This window comes from Bison bison, unplaced genomic scaffold (genome assembly GCF_000754665.1).
Source record: "Bison bison bison isolate TAMUID 2011002044 unplaced genomic scaffold, Bison_UMD1.0 scf7180017864151, whole genome shotgun sequence".
Taxonomy (NCBI): domain Eukaryota; kingdom Metazoa; phylum Chordata; class Mammalia; order Artiodactyla; family Bovidae; genus Bison; species Bison bison.
The window spans coordinates 1,027,879-1,044,057 of record NW_011494723.1 but is presented as its reverse complement, the minus strand read 5'-3'; the positions used below and the strand labels follow the sequence as shown (position 1 = coordinate 1,044,057).

The following is a 16,179-nucleotide window of genomic DNA, read 5'->3' as shown; positions in this document are numbered from 1 at the left end:
AACTTTTGGTAAGTTTGATAAGTAAGATAGGTTCCAAACACATAACTTAGGATAGGTTTTTATAGCACTCTTAAGCCACTTATTTTTGACATACGGCTTTTCACAACTTAATTTTGACATTTAAATATCAAAGAGGAAAAAGAATTTGTATATTACAGTTCATTATTTCTATAACTATTTATGAATAGTTTTAACTTTAAAAAAGGAAAACTAATTTTTTAAACAGATAGACACATGGATAAATATGTCATATAAAAGTAAGTGGTAACAGTGAAAGACAAGAGAATACATATGAAAAGTTCTCAATCTCATTTGTGATAAAAATACATACACTGAAATAGCAATTTTTTACTTATTAAATTGGTGAGAAATTTATTTTGAAAATAAGACACAATGTTGTCTGCTTAGTGTATTATAAAAATAGAACTTTCAAACTTTCTTTCTAAATTATGTATCTGAGAAGAAAAAATTGGTAGTATGTTTCCAAAAATATAGATTAAAAGAAAATCAAAATACAATTGGTAAATCTATAATTTAAAATTATTTCAGTGTTATTTATTTTACCAGTATTGGAAAGCAATGTAAATGCTTGTCAACTAGGAAAAAATAAATAAAATTATTATGTACATCTATGCCATATTACTACTACTAAACTATGTACTAGAATCATCTAGCAATTATTAAAATAGGAGTTAAAAAAAAATCTTCCCAACCTGGGAGGGTTTTTTTTAGCATCAAAGCTTTTAATATTGCCAAATATATAGTTCTAGGCTATTACATGAACATTCTGAAAATAGAACATAATATAAGAGAAAAAATAAAAAAGGAAACGAAAGAAAACTGCTGATGCAAGAGCTAATTAGGTTAGAGGAAAATGCCTCTAAGGCAAGTTTGTTGTACCTCTGAACTAGTAATATAACCAAATGGTAATGTTTACAAGGAGAGAGTGTTTGTAGATAGGTATACATATCCCAGTATGTGCATATTTACATATTTACATAGACCAACATATATATATACACACACACACATATATATGTCATACATCAGTCTAATATGTCAAATCGTTTCACAAATGTATTTTAAATAAAGTTATCAAAAACATCATTTTACAGTATGAACCCTATTAGTTAAAATGAAGATAGGGCTTCCCTGGTGGCTCAGATGGTAAAGAATCTGCCTGCAAAGCAGGACACCCAGGTTCAATACCTGGGTTGGGAAGATCTGCTGGAGAAGTGAATGACAACCCACTCCAGTATTCTTTCCTGGAGAATTCCATTGACAGAAAAGCCTGGTGGGCTACAGTCCATGGGGTCGCAAAGAGTCGGACATGACTGAGTGACTAACACTTTCACAGAATGAATATATCTTGAGCTCTTGACTAACAGGTAAAAGAAACCAGTAAGACTAAATTTCTAAGACCCCCCATTAATCTGGGTAAATGCTTGTGGGATAAACAAATAAAGATAAATGTCACTACCAATGAAGGCTTTTTAGTTAACGCTGTATAGTCACAGCAGTCAACTAACAACATTTATTTCAGAGGCAAAATGATAAGAATTCAATCAGTAGCTGTATATAAGCAAATTAATTAAAACTGATGAATAGAAGTTATTTTTCTCTGATTAAGAAATATGAATAGTCTTTGCTATTTATGTTTTTAAAGTACTCTTTTTATTAGAAATAGTATTCTATATTCTCAAATTCATAGAATCTTTCCTTAAAATTAATATTTTTTTCTCTATAGCATACTCAGTGAATTTAGCTTTGTAGTTGGTCTTTAATAAGCTAAATGCTAATTAGGTCAAATCCAATGACTAAACATGATCAATGATAGTATCATTATCATACAGTATTAAATGATGACAAAACATTACCATGAAGAGTTAATCAACCTTTCTACCTATAGCAAACCTAAAACTGCAGTGATTTAAGTGAGACAGGGAGAAATGTGAACAGAACCTGCCTATGGTCACTCAGTTTTATTGAAGCATCATTCAGCTACCACCTGATTAAAAACACAATACTATCTCTTCAGAAAGCAAATTCACTTTGACACACACTGTCTCTGTTCCTCTGTTATTTTCTGACTTCCCATTTATCTAAAAACTTACATGCAGGGGAGCAAACCACTGTCTCACAAACATAAGCTTTCAGTTTTCAAATAAAAATCCTGTGTACACATGTAGCTTCTCATGGAACCCTGGTTATTGAGTATGTTGTTGCTACTGATAACCCCTATAGCTTTGTGCTGTCATTACCTTTAGGCTATCAGAATTTTATGAGCACAACCAATAATAATGATATTTAGTTCTTATCCACACCTCATTGCCTTACATTGATTTGCATAAGCAATTTCCACCCTGATAATTGGAGCCAAACATCTTTTTGTAGGTTACCTTATGGAAAAGAGCAGTTAAATACTAATCAAAAGAAATCTTTCTTTATTCAACCATATTTTAAATGATATTGAATTACTTTCATTGGATGAGCAGGAGGGTGACTCACTCTCTGACGGATTTTGAAGTGAGTTTATATCATGTTTAACAGTGATCTTTCTTTATAATTTTAGTTCCCTGGTGTTGCCTCTTAACAATGTAAAGAACGGTACTGCCAGGTTCAAATCATTAAAGCGATATTGTTTTGTTTGAAAAAAAGAAAAGAAAAAAACAGTAGTAGTATGTACTAATTATTTTTAATAGCTACTGAGTCAATGTTATCTGAGAATGTCAAAATTAAAATTACACCTTTATTCTTTTATTTCTAAAAACTCAAAGAAAAATTATAAAAAAAAAATGTAACTAGGGAGATGAACACAAGTAAAAATCAACTAAGAAAGGTCAAAGTCATGTGAAACAATTCTATCTAAAAGAACCCTTCTCTGAATGATTTACTTAAAAATAAGTCTAGAGCACTTAGGTAAGAATGCGGATTTGAGCTGTGGAAGCTTAAATTATAAAAACAAGGTAGAAGAAGTAGATCCAAATTTATTGATCATATGTACATTGTACAAATGGGCACAAATTACTATGTGTACTTAAACTTTAAGAAACCTAGGAACTTAAAGATGTGAGCATTTCAGAAAGATTCAGTGATTCTTGCAGTAATAGAGGCTGAGCATGAGGTGAACTAAGATCCTCAGAACACAATGTGCTGAAGGCAACTGAAGAGAGGCTCCAGGGCTCTGGGTTAAAGTGGTGAATTAACAAACACATCTGATTCCACGCTCTCCCAAAACCTGACTAGAACTACACTGAATGTGTGGGTGTTTTCTCTGTGATACCAAAATTTCGAAATCTAGCAGTGGTTTTCCTGACTTCTACTCCACTAACTCTCCCAACAGGGTCAAAGCCATATAGTCTCACTATGCAGATGATTAACTGAAGATTCAGGGACGCTAGTTAAATTCTCCCATTCAATTGAAACAGTTGTCCTAAAGTATCAAACCCAAATTTTCTAACTAGTAAAATGCATTAATAAGATGGAAAAAATCTAATTTTTAATTCTACTCTTGCATTTAATAACTATGAAGTCAGAGGTCAGAAAGAACTTAGTGACTAGCAGAAAGCCCATCATTAATTAGGAACAAGAATAATGGTTGTCAGGAAGAAAACATGGGGGGAAGGAATAGTTAGGAAGTTTGGGATGGACGTGTACACACTACTATATTTAAAATGGATAACTGACAAGGACTTACTGTTTAGCACATGGAACTCTGCTCAATGTTATTTGGAAGCCTGAATGGGAGGGGTGTTCAGGGGAGAAATATATGCGTGGCTGAGTCCCTTCGCTGTCCACCTGAAACTATCACAACACTGTTAATCAGTTATACCCCAACACAAAATAAAAAGTTTAAAAAAAGAATAAGAAATGTTTCTCCCTACTTATTCCATTGCCTCTTGTGTCCCAAAATATTCCAGCAAACGTTTTGGGTAATCTACTATGGAAGAACAGTAGCTATACAGAACTTGCAAAAATATAAATATTTCTGTGTTTGAAACAATGTATTATTTACAAGTGGCATACATAATCCACAAAGGTTCACACTTCATTTGCTCTATTTGACTTTCAATTTAACCATCGAAACAAAATGGAAACTGACTTATTAACGGTGCTCAGTCGCTTCAGTCATGTCCAACTCTAATGGACTGTAGCCTGCCAGAGTCCCCTGTCCATAGGATTTCCCAGGCAAGAATACTGGAGTGAGTTGCCATTTCCTTGTTCAGGGGATCTTCCTGACCCAGGGATGGAACCTGGGTTTCCTGCATTGCAGGCAGTCTCCTACATTGCAGGTGGTCTCCTGCATTGTGGATGGATTCTTTATTCAATGAGCCACCTGAGAAGCCCTACACTATCTATTACAGTCTAAATAGACAGAATGTGTGTTCTGTCTATTACATACTAAAAGAACTTTTGAGGCAACTTATTTTAAAAATTATGCAAAATTTAACATTTAATGATCACACAACATTCAAGAAATAAGGGAATTAGACCAAAAAATCAAGAAGATCAGACCAAGGAAAGTTGTGATTATTCAGTATGAAACCGTTTACCAGACATTCAGATAGCTGATTGAATGGATTATATGGATACTAGAAACAAAACTTTTCTGAAAAAGTCTCTGGAGTCCCTTTCTACTGAGGGATGTGTGTATAAGTTCAAACTTGAAATATGTTGTCCAATACAAAATATTATAAAAGTTAAGAAATATGTAGCTGAATCAATACTCAGGTACTTGCTAAGTTAAATATAAACATGTGAACTCATCTACCTTTATATTATTTTATTATATTTATTATATAAATATTACATTGTACTTTATATCTATTATATAATGTTATTATGTGTTTTTATTATATTTTAAATTTATATTGTGTAAATATATTGTTTTATTTATTTGTGAATGTAAAAAAACATTTTCCTTGTTCCCAAAAGAGCTTAAGATGAATCACAAGGACTAAAAGATTTAAGAGAAACCAAGTTTTAAAAGAAACCACCATTATAATATTGTTCAGGTATGGAATATCAGGGCTAAGGTCCAAATACTTTAAAAAAAAGGAAATATGGAGGGAGAGAAGAAGAAAGGAAGAGAAGGATGGTGGGATGCGGCGGGGAGGAGAATATATTTAAAAAATACTATTTGCAATTTAGGATGCCTACACTTGTAAATCTAACCCTGGGTCTGTGTGCAAATATAAACTTCCACTTGTCAACATAGAAATAGCCATTGTTAATATGAAAACAATTAATAGATTTTCCAGCAGAGATAAGCACTGACAGTCTAGATTAGCTCTTTCAGCAACATGTAAACCAAGATTCCCCAGAGGCTTGTGGATGGGAAATATATTAATATCAACTCCGTGACCACTCAGCACCGTGACATGAAGTGTCTGTTCAGGAGGTCATTTTCAAACCATATCCCATGCATCTTCATGCACAACAGATGATAATTTATCACCTAGACACAGGAATCTACTGTAAACTAATCCAAACTGCTGATGATACACTAAATCAGTTTGAGTGATGAGTATAAATAAAGCGGCAAGGAAAGTACTGAAGGATAAAGATCTATCTGATCAATGAGATGTCACAGGCAAACGAAATGCAATGTTGACAAACACAGAGTCCCTCGTTGAAAATTAACCAAATCGAGTACCACAGCATAAAGGCACACATTAATACCGGCTTCACATGAAAGTTTAATATCATGGGAGTTAGAGGGTAGAGTCTAACTGTTACAGATAAAACTGGACAGAATAGGTCAGTAGAAAAGGCTGTATTCAAAATTGATCTATTTTGCATACCACAGAAAGTATAAGAAAAAGAAAAACATTGCAAAAAAAAAAAAAATCCTTTCCAGATAACATAAGTATCATTATTCAATCTTCCAAGCAAATCTAAACACACAAATGAGAAAAAAATAAAATTAAATAAAAATTGTATACAGAAAGTGATTTCACATCAGCTTGCTACCCAGGAAATTAAATTCAATTTGTGGAAATCTTATGAAAGCTCAGCTATTTTCTGGAACTATACTGTCATGCTACAACTTCAGTGGGAAAAACAAAGGAGTGGGGATAAGGAAGGACGTTTCTCCAGATAGTTGATATTCATGGAGGTCACTCACAGAGGAAAAAAAAAGATTTTCCTAACTATGTGATCAGAATAGAGACTTTAGTACTTGGCAAACAGATTCAGTGGAATTCAGCGATTCCAAAGGTTGCCTTAATGGAAAGAGCTGATTAAAGTAACTCCAACCTCAGCTGGAACAATTTGGTAAAAATATCTTCTAAGGAAAATTATTCTTCAAGGAATTTATATATATTTTTTTCTCTTGTGTTAAGTATTTATAGCTTTGTCATAACATACTTGAACTCTTGTTTTGTATTTTATCATTTAGTTTATTTTAGGTAAAGATAGAATTAGACTACTAAAACATGACCTGATCCCATATGTAGTTTATTTAAATTTCAAAATGAAAAGCTTACTGAGAAAGATAAGATTGATTGCTCTCTCTGTCTTAGCATAATTGTATTTCAGGTGAACATCAATTTACTTTAAAGGACACTTCTAAGTAGCAGAATGCATCATAAATAATTCATCAATCACAGCTGCTAGGAACATGATTTACTCCAACAGATTCAATGGAATAAAAATTCTATTTTTCTATATTTGTGTTTGCTTTCAAGAATTTAAGAATCTTCGTTTTCTAAGAATCTACTCCTAGATTACATGTTTCATACTGTAAATGTATTATAATAAAACTGTTTCTTTTTTCCTTCTTTATTTAAAGAACTGTATTTCCTAATAAAACAAAAACACTTTAATATATTTGGAACAAATAACAATCTCTGTATATCAACACTAAAACAGCAAACAACATAAAAGGCACATATCTGAAAAAGTGTTAAGAATTTCTCAAACAATGCATAATTCCAAGGCTAACATAATTTGCTTTCATTTTATATAAACTTTTAAATGGAAGAAAAGGGAAACAGACTTTTGTGAAATCATATATAGACTATTTAGGATCTGCTATATTTGAAAATTACTTCAATTTTAAAATGCATATTAAAGAGATTCTAAATGATATAACCTTTCTAGTTTTGTGGGTTAATACAGAATCTTATCTACCATTTTCATTTGTCGTATGGTAAGGCACTGCTTACCTTACTTACCTTATGGTTTCCCATAAAATTCAGCAATTTTGTATTAGCAATTTCCCAAGCTGTGAAATATCTTTAAATAAACACAAGAATAAGGAAAAATGTAAACAAAAATAGAAAACATTTTACTTACTTGCAAACCCCTTTGAAATACTGAATGGCCCATAAAATTAGCCAGCATTCTAATTAAAGCAGCACCCTGTAAGAAAGAGTATTTTTAAAAAAGAAAAGAAAAAAGTTTCAACCAAGTAACATGATTCTAAAATTATTCTATATCAGTCAAAAATAGTCTTCATTCATGCTATTTTATTCCTAAAAATAGTTAAGAAATAAGAGAATTATGAATGCAATACTTCAATTATAGGTTACAATTGCATTTTTTGTTTGGTCAATCTAAAAGTTTTATGGATCTAAAACTGATGATTTTGAAGTAGAAGTCTCTTGGATAAAATATCTCAGAGCAATAATAAGTTGTAATTCAGGAATACTAGAAATTTTACTGAGCACCATATATGACAAAGTTAATAAAACAAGGTTCTTGTACTCACAGGTTCATAATCTAGTAAAGGAGGTACACCCATCTTATAAATAATCATACTGAAATATAGCTTTGAAGTAACATAGCTACATACTGTATCTCCGGCTCATTCAAGAATCATTTAGCTATAGAAGTGGAGAGTAGGAAGTGCCAGGGAATCAGATTTCTTGGATTCAAATCCTGATGCTGGCATTACCCTCCATGTTTACTCAGCAAAAGTATTTGGCCCTTAAGTCCCTCCCTTTTCTCACTTGAAAAGTACAGGCAATAATAGTCCACATTTATATGGTTTTCCTGAAATTTGAATACATTACTGAATGCAAGGCAATTCAAACGGGGTTTAAAAATTAGTAACCATGATAGAAGTGTTAGCTGTCAATATTATATCAAGGTAATTATATTTATTTCCTGTGTGTTTTTTCCTTTTAGAGTCTTCTATAAATCCATATACAAATAGAACATATATGAGGCTGATAAATATTTAGAACAATAGAACAAAATACTAATGTAAGAGTCTATCTCATTTTGAAAATGGTTATTGCATTGTAGAACAATATCAGTGTGAAAAGGCTGACATATAATCAATACGAAAAATTCCAAGAATTGATGGTTAAGCCTAGATTATCACAAATCTGTATGCAAAATATAAATAAGACTTCAAGAAGATATTTCAATCTGCAGCAAACTGTTTTAACTATGAAGTACTAAACTGAAAGGAGCAAAAGTTTAAAAATAAATGATAGAAAACAACACAATTCTGTAAAGCAATTATTCTTCAATTAAAAATAAATAAACTTTAAAAAATCTTTAAAAAGAAGAAACAAAATAAACGATAGCCTGGTTTTAAGGGAAATAAATCCCTTTATAACTACATTTCTAACTTCATACTCACTTTAAATTCATACCCATCAATAGCTAATTTCTTTCCAGGTTTCTCTTTTTTATAAGAGAATCATAAGAACCCCATACAGACTCATCCAGCCTGGGGCTGGGTGGCAACAACAAGTGCAGAGACACAAGAATGAATTTCCACCGTTACCAGAACTGCTTCCTGTAATTACAGAATTTTAATGCAGTAGAGTATTCATGCTCTATGAATCAGCATTAGAGAAATGTCTCAAAAAAATTCAGTCATCATCACAGTTGCTCCCCAAATTGGTATTTTATTCACAACTCAACAAATGATGGGCTCCCTGGACAAGCCATAGAGTTGTATGCCTTTTCTGGTATATTTTCCTTCCACAGCTTCTACTTTCTGCTCTTTCTTCTGCTTCTTACTCTGTATCTTCTGCACAGTTGTATAAATCCATAAAGTATGAGCATCTATGATTCAATCTGGGGACCAGGTTAGAATTCCCTTTAGACTTTATCAATTCTGCTCCTTGAATTTCCTTGACAAGCTCCCCTCCTATACATTCCCAATCTAATCTACCCACCCCCAGGTGGAAATTGTCAGTTCTGAAGAAAAACTAACACTTGCCACCTGGGAAGTGAGACAGACTCTCGAGCAGTCAACGGAAAACTTTCCTCAGTACAGAAGAGCCATCTTCGGATGATTTAAGTGTTTCCCTTTAGGTAATGAAGACTTGGTCTCTTGTCAGGCTATAAAAACTATCAATTTGGCATGGGCTAATGACAAAAGAGTCCTTTGTAATCATAAAGAATGTTCCTGTTTTCTTGTCTGTGTTGAGCTAGAGCAGAGTACTAACAGGAAAGAAAACCTAGGAATATATTTAATATTTTAAAATTATATACTATGGGACTCCCTCTTATGATTATATTGTATAATTTAATTAACTTTTCAAAACTATGTTTGTCTTGCCAATTTGAATATTTTAAATTCTCCAGAGTAGCATGCATGCATTCCTCTATATTTAACTAGACTTTTCTTTCCAAAACTCAATTTTAAATATCACTATTTCATAGAACTTCATAGGCAGATGGGTTTTTCAACTGTCATCATGCAGCCAACATATACTGAGCACCTACTATATGGGTTATAACAAAGATTACACTTCTTAATGCAGGCACACCTCACTGTAAACCCTTGTTCAAAAAGAAAACAATAAATCCTCTTCCACTGTGTCTTTAAAATATTTTTTCACAGATGTACTTTGTAATAGTATAATTTATACTCACTTGTGATTCAAAATTCCAGCCCCAATCAAACAAATTGGATGTTACACAGCCTAAGTAGCTTTATGGGAAATAAATATACTATTTCTGCAAGATTTGTATAATTCTGAGATTTAATCAAGAAAGTATCACTATATTTGCTATACTAAATTTCAGGGAGATGATAGGGTAGAAACTACTAAGTGATTTTTTTTTATGGTTTTATAAAGAATATTCTGGACTTCCCTGCTGACAATGAAGAATCTGTCTGCAATGCAGGAGATGTGGGTTCTATCCATGGGTGGGGAAGGTCCTCTGGAGAAGAGAATGGTACCCATTCCAGTACTCTTGCCTGGACAACTCCATGGACAGAAATGGGCTACAGTCCATGGGGTTGCAAAGAGTCAGACACAACTGAGCAACTAACACTTCCACCAAGAAAATTCTACAAAAGTATGCTTATAAACCTATTACTCATTTAGTGATTTTTCTATTTGTAGTATCCTTCTCATATAAGTTCCTGGCTAAAATTTCCTTTATTTACATGCAAGCATTTGCATGCATGTCAGTCTCAATGACAGTAAACACCCCCAGAGGCAGGAGTGTGTATGACTTGGTGCCCCTGTTCCATTTGCCTGGCTGAGAGAGGTGCTTCCTCACCACAATAACTGGATGAGGGAGAAAGAGAAGTAGGTTGCACATATAGCAATTACTTTGCCTTCTGGAAGACTACTCAGGCAGGAGAGACAGTTTATTACTGTAGCTTATTTATCTTATTGTATGCTTCAGTGATAAGCAATCTCTTTCAAAGAGCTTCCCTGGTAGCTCAGATGGTAAAGAAACTGCCTGCAATTCAGGAGACCCAGGTTCAATCCCTGGGTCAGAAAGATCCCCTGGAGAAGGAAATGGCAACCCGCTCCAGTATTCTTGCCTGGAGAATCCCATGGACAGCGGAGCCTGGCAGGCTACAGTCCATGGGGTCGCAAGGAGTCGGACACGACTGAGCGACTAACGCACACACACTCTCAGTGATAAGCAATCACTTTTAAAGAGAGGAAGATCTTCTCAACTAATTTATTCCTTTAACATATGCTTATTGAGGAAAATTGTATGCTCAGAATCCTATAAGGTTTTGCTGGTGGCTCGAATGGTAAAGAACCTGCCTGCAGTCTGCCATTTACCACGCTTGCGCCAACCCCACCTTCCACAACGCCTGCCTGCAGTACACAGTCTTCACACAAGTTTTCCAGCAGCGCAGCGGACCGTCTTCACCATCGCTCCTTCTCGAGTTCAGCCAGCGTACACCCATCCACCCAACACGGCCCACGGACGTCGGTACAAGCCCACCACCAACAGCAGCTGTAAGGCTGCCCTGGAGGAACCGAAAGGCCAAATTCCCTCCTCCCTTCTACTGCTTCTACCAACTGGAAGCACATAAAACTAGAATTTCATTGTTTTGTTTTGAAAAAAATACATGTTGATTTCTTGTAACATCCAATAAGAATGCTAACAGTTCACTTGCAGTGGAAGATATTTGGACCTAGTAGAGGCATTTAGGAACTTGTGGGCTGTCCCATAATTCCATATGCTGTTTCCGAGTCCCACAATTTACCCCAGCTCTGCTTGCTGAAACTGGAAGTTATTTATTTTTTAATGACCCTTGAAAGTCATGAACGCATCAGCTAGCAAAAGAAGTAACATGAGTGATTCTTTTTGCTATTACCGCCAAAAAGAAAAAAATCAAGACTTGGAATCCCTTTTACTAAACTTGACAAAGGTTCAATAAATTCTTACCATCAAACTGATGGATTATTATTTATAAATCAAGTTTGATGAAGTAATCATTGTCTGCAGTGGTTCAACTTTTAAGTTAAGGGAAAATCTTTGTAGATAATATAAAATAGAAACTTTAAAAAGTTTAAAAATAGCCAGGACATGGAAGCAACCTAGATGTCCATCAGCAGATGAATGGATAAGAAAGCTATGCTACATATACACAATGGAGTATTACTCAGCCATTAAAAAGAATACATTTGAATCAGTTCTAATGAGGTGGATGAAACTGGAGCCTATTATACAGAGTGAAGTAAGCCAGAAAGAAAAACACCAATACAGTATACTAACACATATATATGGAATTTAGAAAGATGGTAACAATAACCCTGTATACGAGACAGCAAAAGAGACACTGATGCATAGAACAGTCTTTTGGACTCTGTGGGAGAGGGGGAGGGTGGGATGATTTGGGTGAATGGCATTGAAACATGTATAATATCATGTATGAAACGAGTCGCCAGTCCAAGTTCGATGCACGATACTGGATGCTTGGAGCTGGTGCAATGGGATGACCCAGAGGGATGGTATGGGGAGGGAGGAGGGAGGAGGGTTCAGGATGGGGAACACATGTATACCTGTGGCGGATTCATTTCGATATTTGGCAAAACCAATACAATATTGTAAAGTTTAAAAATAAAATAAAATTTTAAAAAATTTAAAAAAAGCAAACAACTAATAACAAGTAAAAAAAAAAAATAAAGTCACAGTGTATACAGCCCATTTTCAAAGAGGTCTTAAAATAACTAGTTTAGTTACTTGGTTTAGTTACTCAGCTTCTGATGAATAAAAAAAATAAATAAAATAAATAACAAAATAAAAAATTTAAAAATAAAAAAAGTTTTAAAAACTGGAAAAAAAAGCATCTGCCTGCAATGCAGGAGACCCGCTGATGCAATGCATCAATCCCTGGGTTGGGAAGATGCCCTGGTGAAGGAAATGGCAACCCACTCCAGTATTCTTGCCTGGAGAATCCCATGGACAGAGGAGCCTGGTGGGCTACAATCCACGGGGTAGCAAACAGTCAGACACGACTGAGCAACTAACACTTTGACACTTTCAGAATCCTATAAAGCATAAATAGTAATGAGTCTCTAAACTCAAGCAAAGATACAACATAATATAAGATGGAAGACAAAAGAAATAAAATACCTTACTGTGTTTCAGAATAGGGGGAGGTTATTTTATCTGAAGAGATAAAGGGTAAGGAGGATCTGAAGAAGGGTCGCTTCCATTGGGCTTTGAAGGACAGATAGGATTCCATGATCAAAGGTAAACAGTGTTCCTGGTATGGGAGGAACAACCTTTGTGTGATATCATGCAGGTGCAAAAGTGAAAAGCACAAGTGGGGAAGGTAATTCTGAAAGAAAAAAGGCTTACGATTAAGTGACAGAAGATTCAATGAAATATAAAACTGAAGCAGTTGTTACAAAAAATTGAATATCAGGACTAACACATTTGAACTTTGTTAGAGGATGGGACAAATAGAAGGGAAAAAAGTGGAAGCAGTTATAGATTTTATTTTCTTGGGCTCTAAAATCACTGCAAATGGTGACTGCAGTCATGAAATTTAAAGATGCTTGCTCCTTGGAAGGAAAGCTATGGCAAACCTATAAAGAAGAAAATATATTAAAAAGCAGAGACATCGCTTTTGTGGCAAAGGTCCATTTAGTGAAAGCTATGGTTTTTCCAGTAGTCATGTACAGATGTGAGAGTTGGACCATAAAGAGCACTGGGCAGTAAAGAATTGATGCTTTCAAATTGCGGTGCTGAGAAGACACTTGAGAGTCCCTTGAACTGGAAGGAGATCAAACCAGTCTATTATAAAGGAAATCATTCTTGAATATTCGTTGGAACAAGTGACTTGAAGTTGAAGCTCCAATGCTTTGGCCACCTAATGCAAAGAGCCAACTCATTGGAAAAGACGCTGATGCTGAGAAAAATGAAGGCAAAAGGAGAAGGGGGAGGCAAAGGATGAGATGGTTAGGTAGCATCACTGACTCAGTGGGCATGGATTTGAGCAAACTCTGGAAGAGAGTGGACACAGGAGCCTGGTGGGCTACAGTCCATGGGATCACAGAGTGTTGGACATGACTTAGTGACTCAACAACAATAAAAAAGAGGATTGGGAAGGGTTTTTGGAAAGAGAGTTAAAAAAGCCACAACTCATCTAAAATACTTCAAGAAGGAAGTAAAATAACCAGAAGCAAATGGTAACAATGAGGATAAAAATGAAAAAGACTAGTTTAAAGAATAGAACAAAATTCATTTTAAATCGTAAAGCTTTAAATCATCTTTCAGATGATTACGATGATATTAGCAGATATGGGACATTTAAAATAAAGTATTAGTTAGATGACAATGGTCAAATCCATTTGAAACAGGTGGTATTCTGAGGACCACGTAGGGACACAGAGAAATGGAAGGAAAATGTGATCATAGGAATAAAATTAAGTGAAAGACTATGATTGAGGATATAAACAAGGATTTGTATGGAATGAGATGATGAACAGATATGTGCCAAAGTTTTAGTGAAGGAGTTCAGTTCAGCCGCTCAGTCGTGTCTGACTCTTTGCGACCCCATGGACCGCAGCACACCAGGCCTCCTTGTCCATCACCAATTCCCAGAATTCACCCAAACTCATGTCCATTGAGTTGGTGATGCCATCAAACCATCTCATCCTCTGTCATCCCCTTCTCCTCCTGCCCTCAATCTTTCCCAGCATCAGGGTCTTTTCCAACAAGTCAGTTCTTTGCATCAGTATTGATCCAAAGTATTGGAGTTTCAGATTCAGCATCAGTCCTTCCAATGAAAACTCAGGACTGATTATCCTTTAGGATGGACTGGCTGGATCTCCTTGCAGTCCAAGGGACTCTCAAGAGTCTTCTCCAACACCACAGTTCAAAAGCATCAATTCTTTGGTGCTCAGCTTTGTTTATAGTCCAACTTTCATATCCATACATGACCACTGGAAAAACCATAGCTTTGACTAGATGGACCTTTGTTGGCAGAGTAATGTCTCTGCTTTTTAATATGCTATCTAGGTTGGTCACAGCTGTTCTTCCAAGGAGCAAGTGTCTTTTAATTTCATGGCTGCAGTCACTATCTGCAGTGATTTTGGGCCCAGGAAAATAAAGTCTGTCACTGTTTCCACTGTTTCCCCATCTATTTGCCATGAAGTGATGGGACCAGATGGCATTATCTTAGTTTTCTGAGTGTTGAGTTTTAAGCCAACTTTTTCACTCCCCTCTTTCACTTTCATCAAGAGGCTCCCTAGTCCCTTTTTGCTTTCTGCCATAAGGGTAATGTCAACTGCATATATGAGGTTATTGATATTTCTCCTGTCAGTCTTGATTCCAGCCTGTGCTTCCTCCAGCCTGGCATTTCTCATGATGTACTCTGTATATAAGTTAAATAAGCGGGGTGACAATATACAGCTTTGACATACTCCTTTCCAAATTTGGAACCAGTCTGTTGTTCCATGTCCAGTTCTAACTGGTGCTTCTTGACCTGCATACAGATTTCTCAGGAGGCAGGTAAAGTGATCAATATTCCCATTACCTTAAGAATTTTCCACAGTTTGTTGTGATCCACAGAGTCAAAAGCTTTGGCATAGTCAATAAAGCAGAAGTAGATGTTTTTCCTGAACTCTCTTGCTTTTTCGATGATCCAACAAATGTTGGCAATTTGATCTCTGGTTCCTCTGCCTTTTCCAAATCCAGCATGAACATCTGGAAGTTCACAGTTCATGTACTGTTGAAGCCTGGCTTGGAGAATTTTGAGAATTACTTTGCTAGCATGTGAGATGAGTGCAACTGTGCAGTAGTTTGAATATTATTTGGCATAGCCTTTCATTGGGGATTGGAATGAAACCTGACCTTTTCCAGTCCTGTGGCCACTGCTGACTTTTCCGAATTTGCTGGCATATTGAGTGCAGTACTTTCAAAGTATCTTCTCTTAGAATTTGAAATAGCTCATTTGGAATTGCATCACTTCCACTAGCTTTGTTCATAGTGATGCTTCCTAAAGCCCATTTGACTTCACATTCCAAGATGTCTGGCTCTAGGTGAGTGATCACACCATCGTGATTATCTTGGTCATGAAGATCTTTTTTGTACAGTTCTTCTGTGTATTCTTGCCACCTCTTCTTAATGTCTTCTACTTCTGTTAGATCCACAACATTTCTGTCCTTTATTGAGCCCATCTTTGCATGGAATGTTCCCTTGGTATCTCTAATTTTCTTGAGGAAAACTCTCGTCTTCCCCATTCTATTGTTTTCCTCTATTTCTTTGCACTGATCACTGAAGAAGGCTTTCTTATCTCTCCTTGCTATTCTTTGGAACTTTGCATTCAGATGGGTATGTTTTTCCTTTTCTCCTTTGTCTCTCACTTCTCTTCTTTTCTCAGCTATTTGTAAGGCCTCATCAGACAACCATTTTGCCTTTTTGCATTTTTTTGGGGGGGATGCTCTTGATCACTTCCTCCTGTACAATGTCATGAACCTCTATCCATAGTTCTTCATGCAG

General features: G+C 35.3%; 1 protein-coding gene across 1 annotated transcript in view; it reads right to left on the bottom strand.

Annotated features, from left to right (window-relative positions):
* Positions 1-16,179, bottom strand: part of TRHDE (thyrotropin-releasing hormone degrading enzyme) — a 446,185-nt gene that overhangs the window by 117,622 nt on the left and 312,384 nt on the right. The window contains 1 exon segment of the mRNA XM_010840948.1: positions 7,300-7,365. Within this exon segment, the coding sequence (XP_010839250.1) occupies positions 7,300-7,365 (66 nt within the window).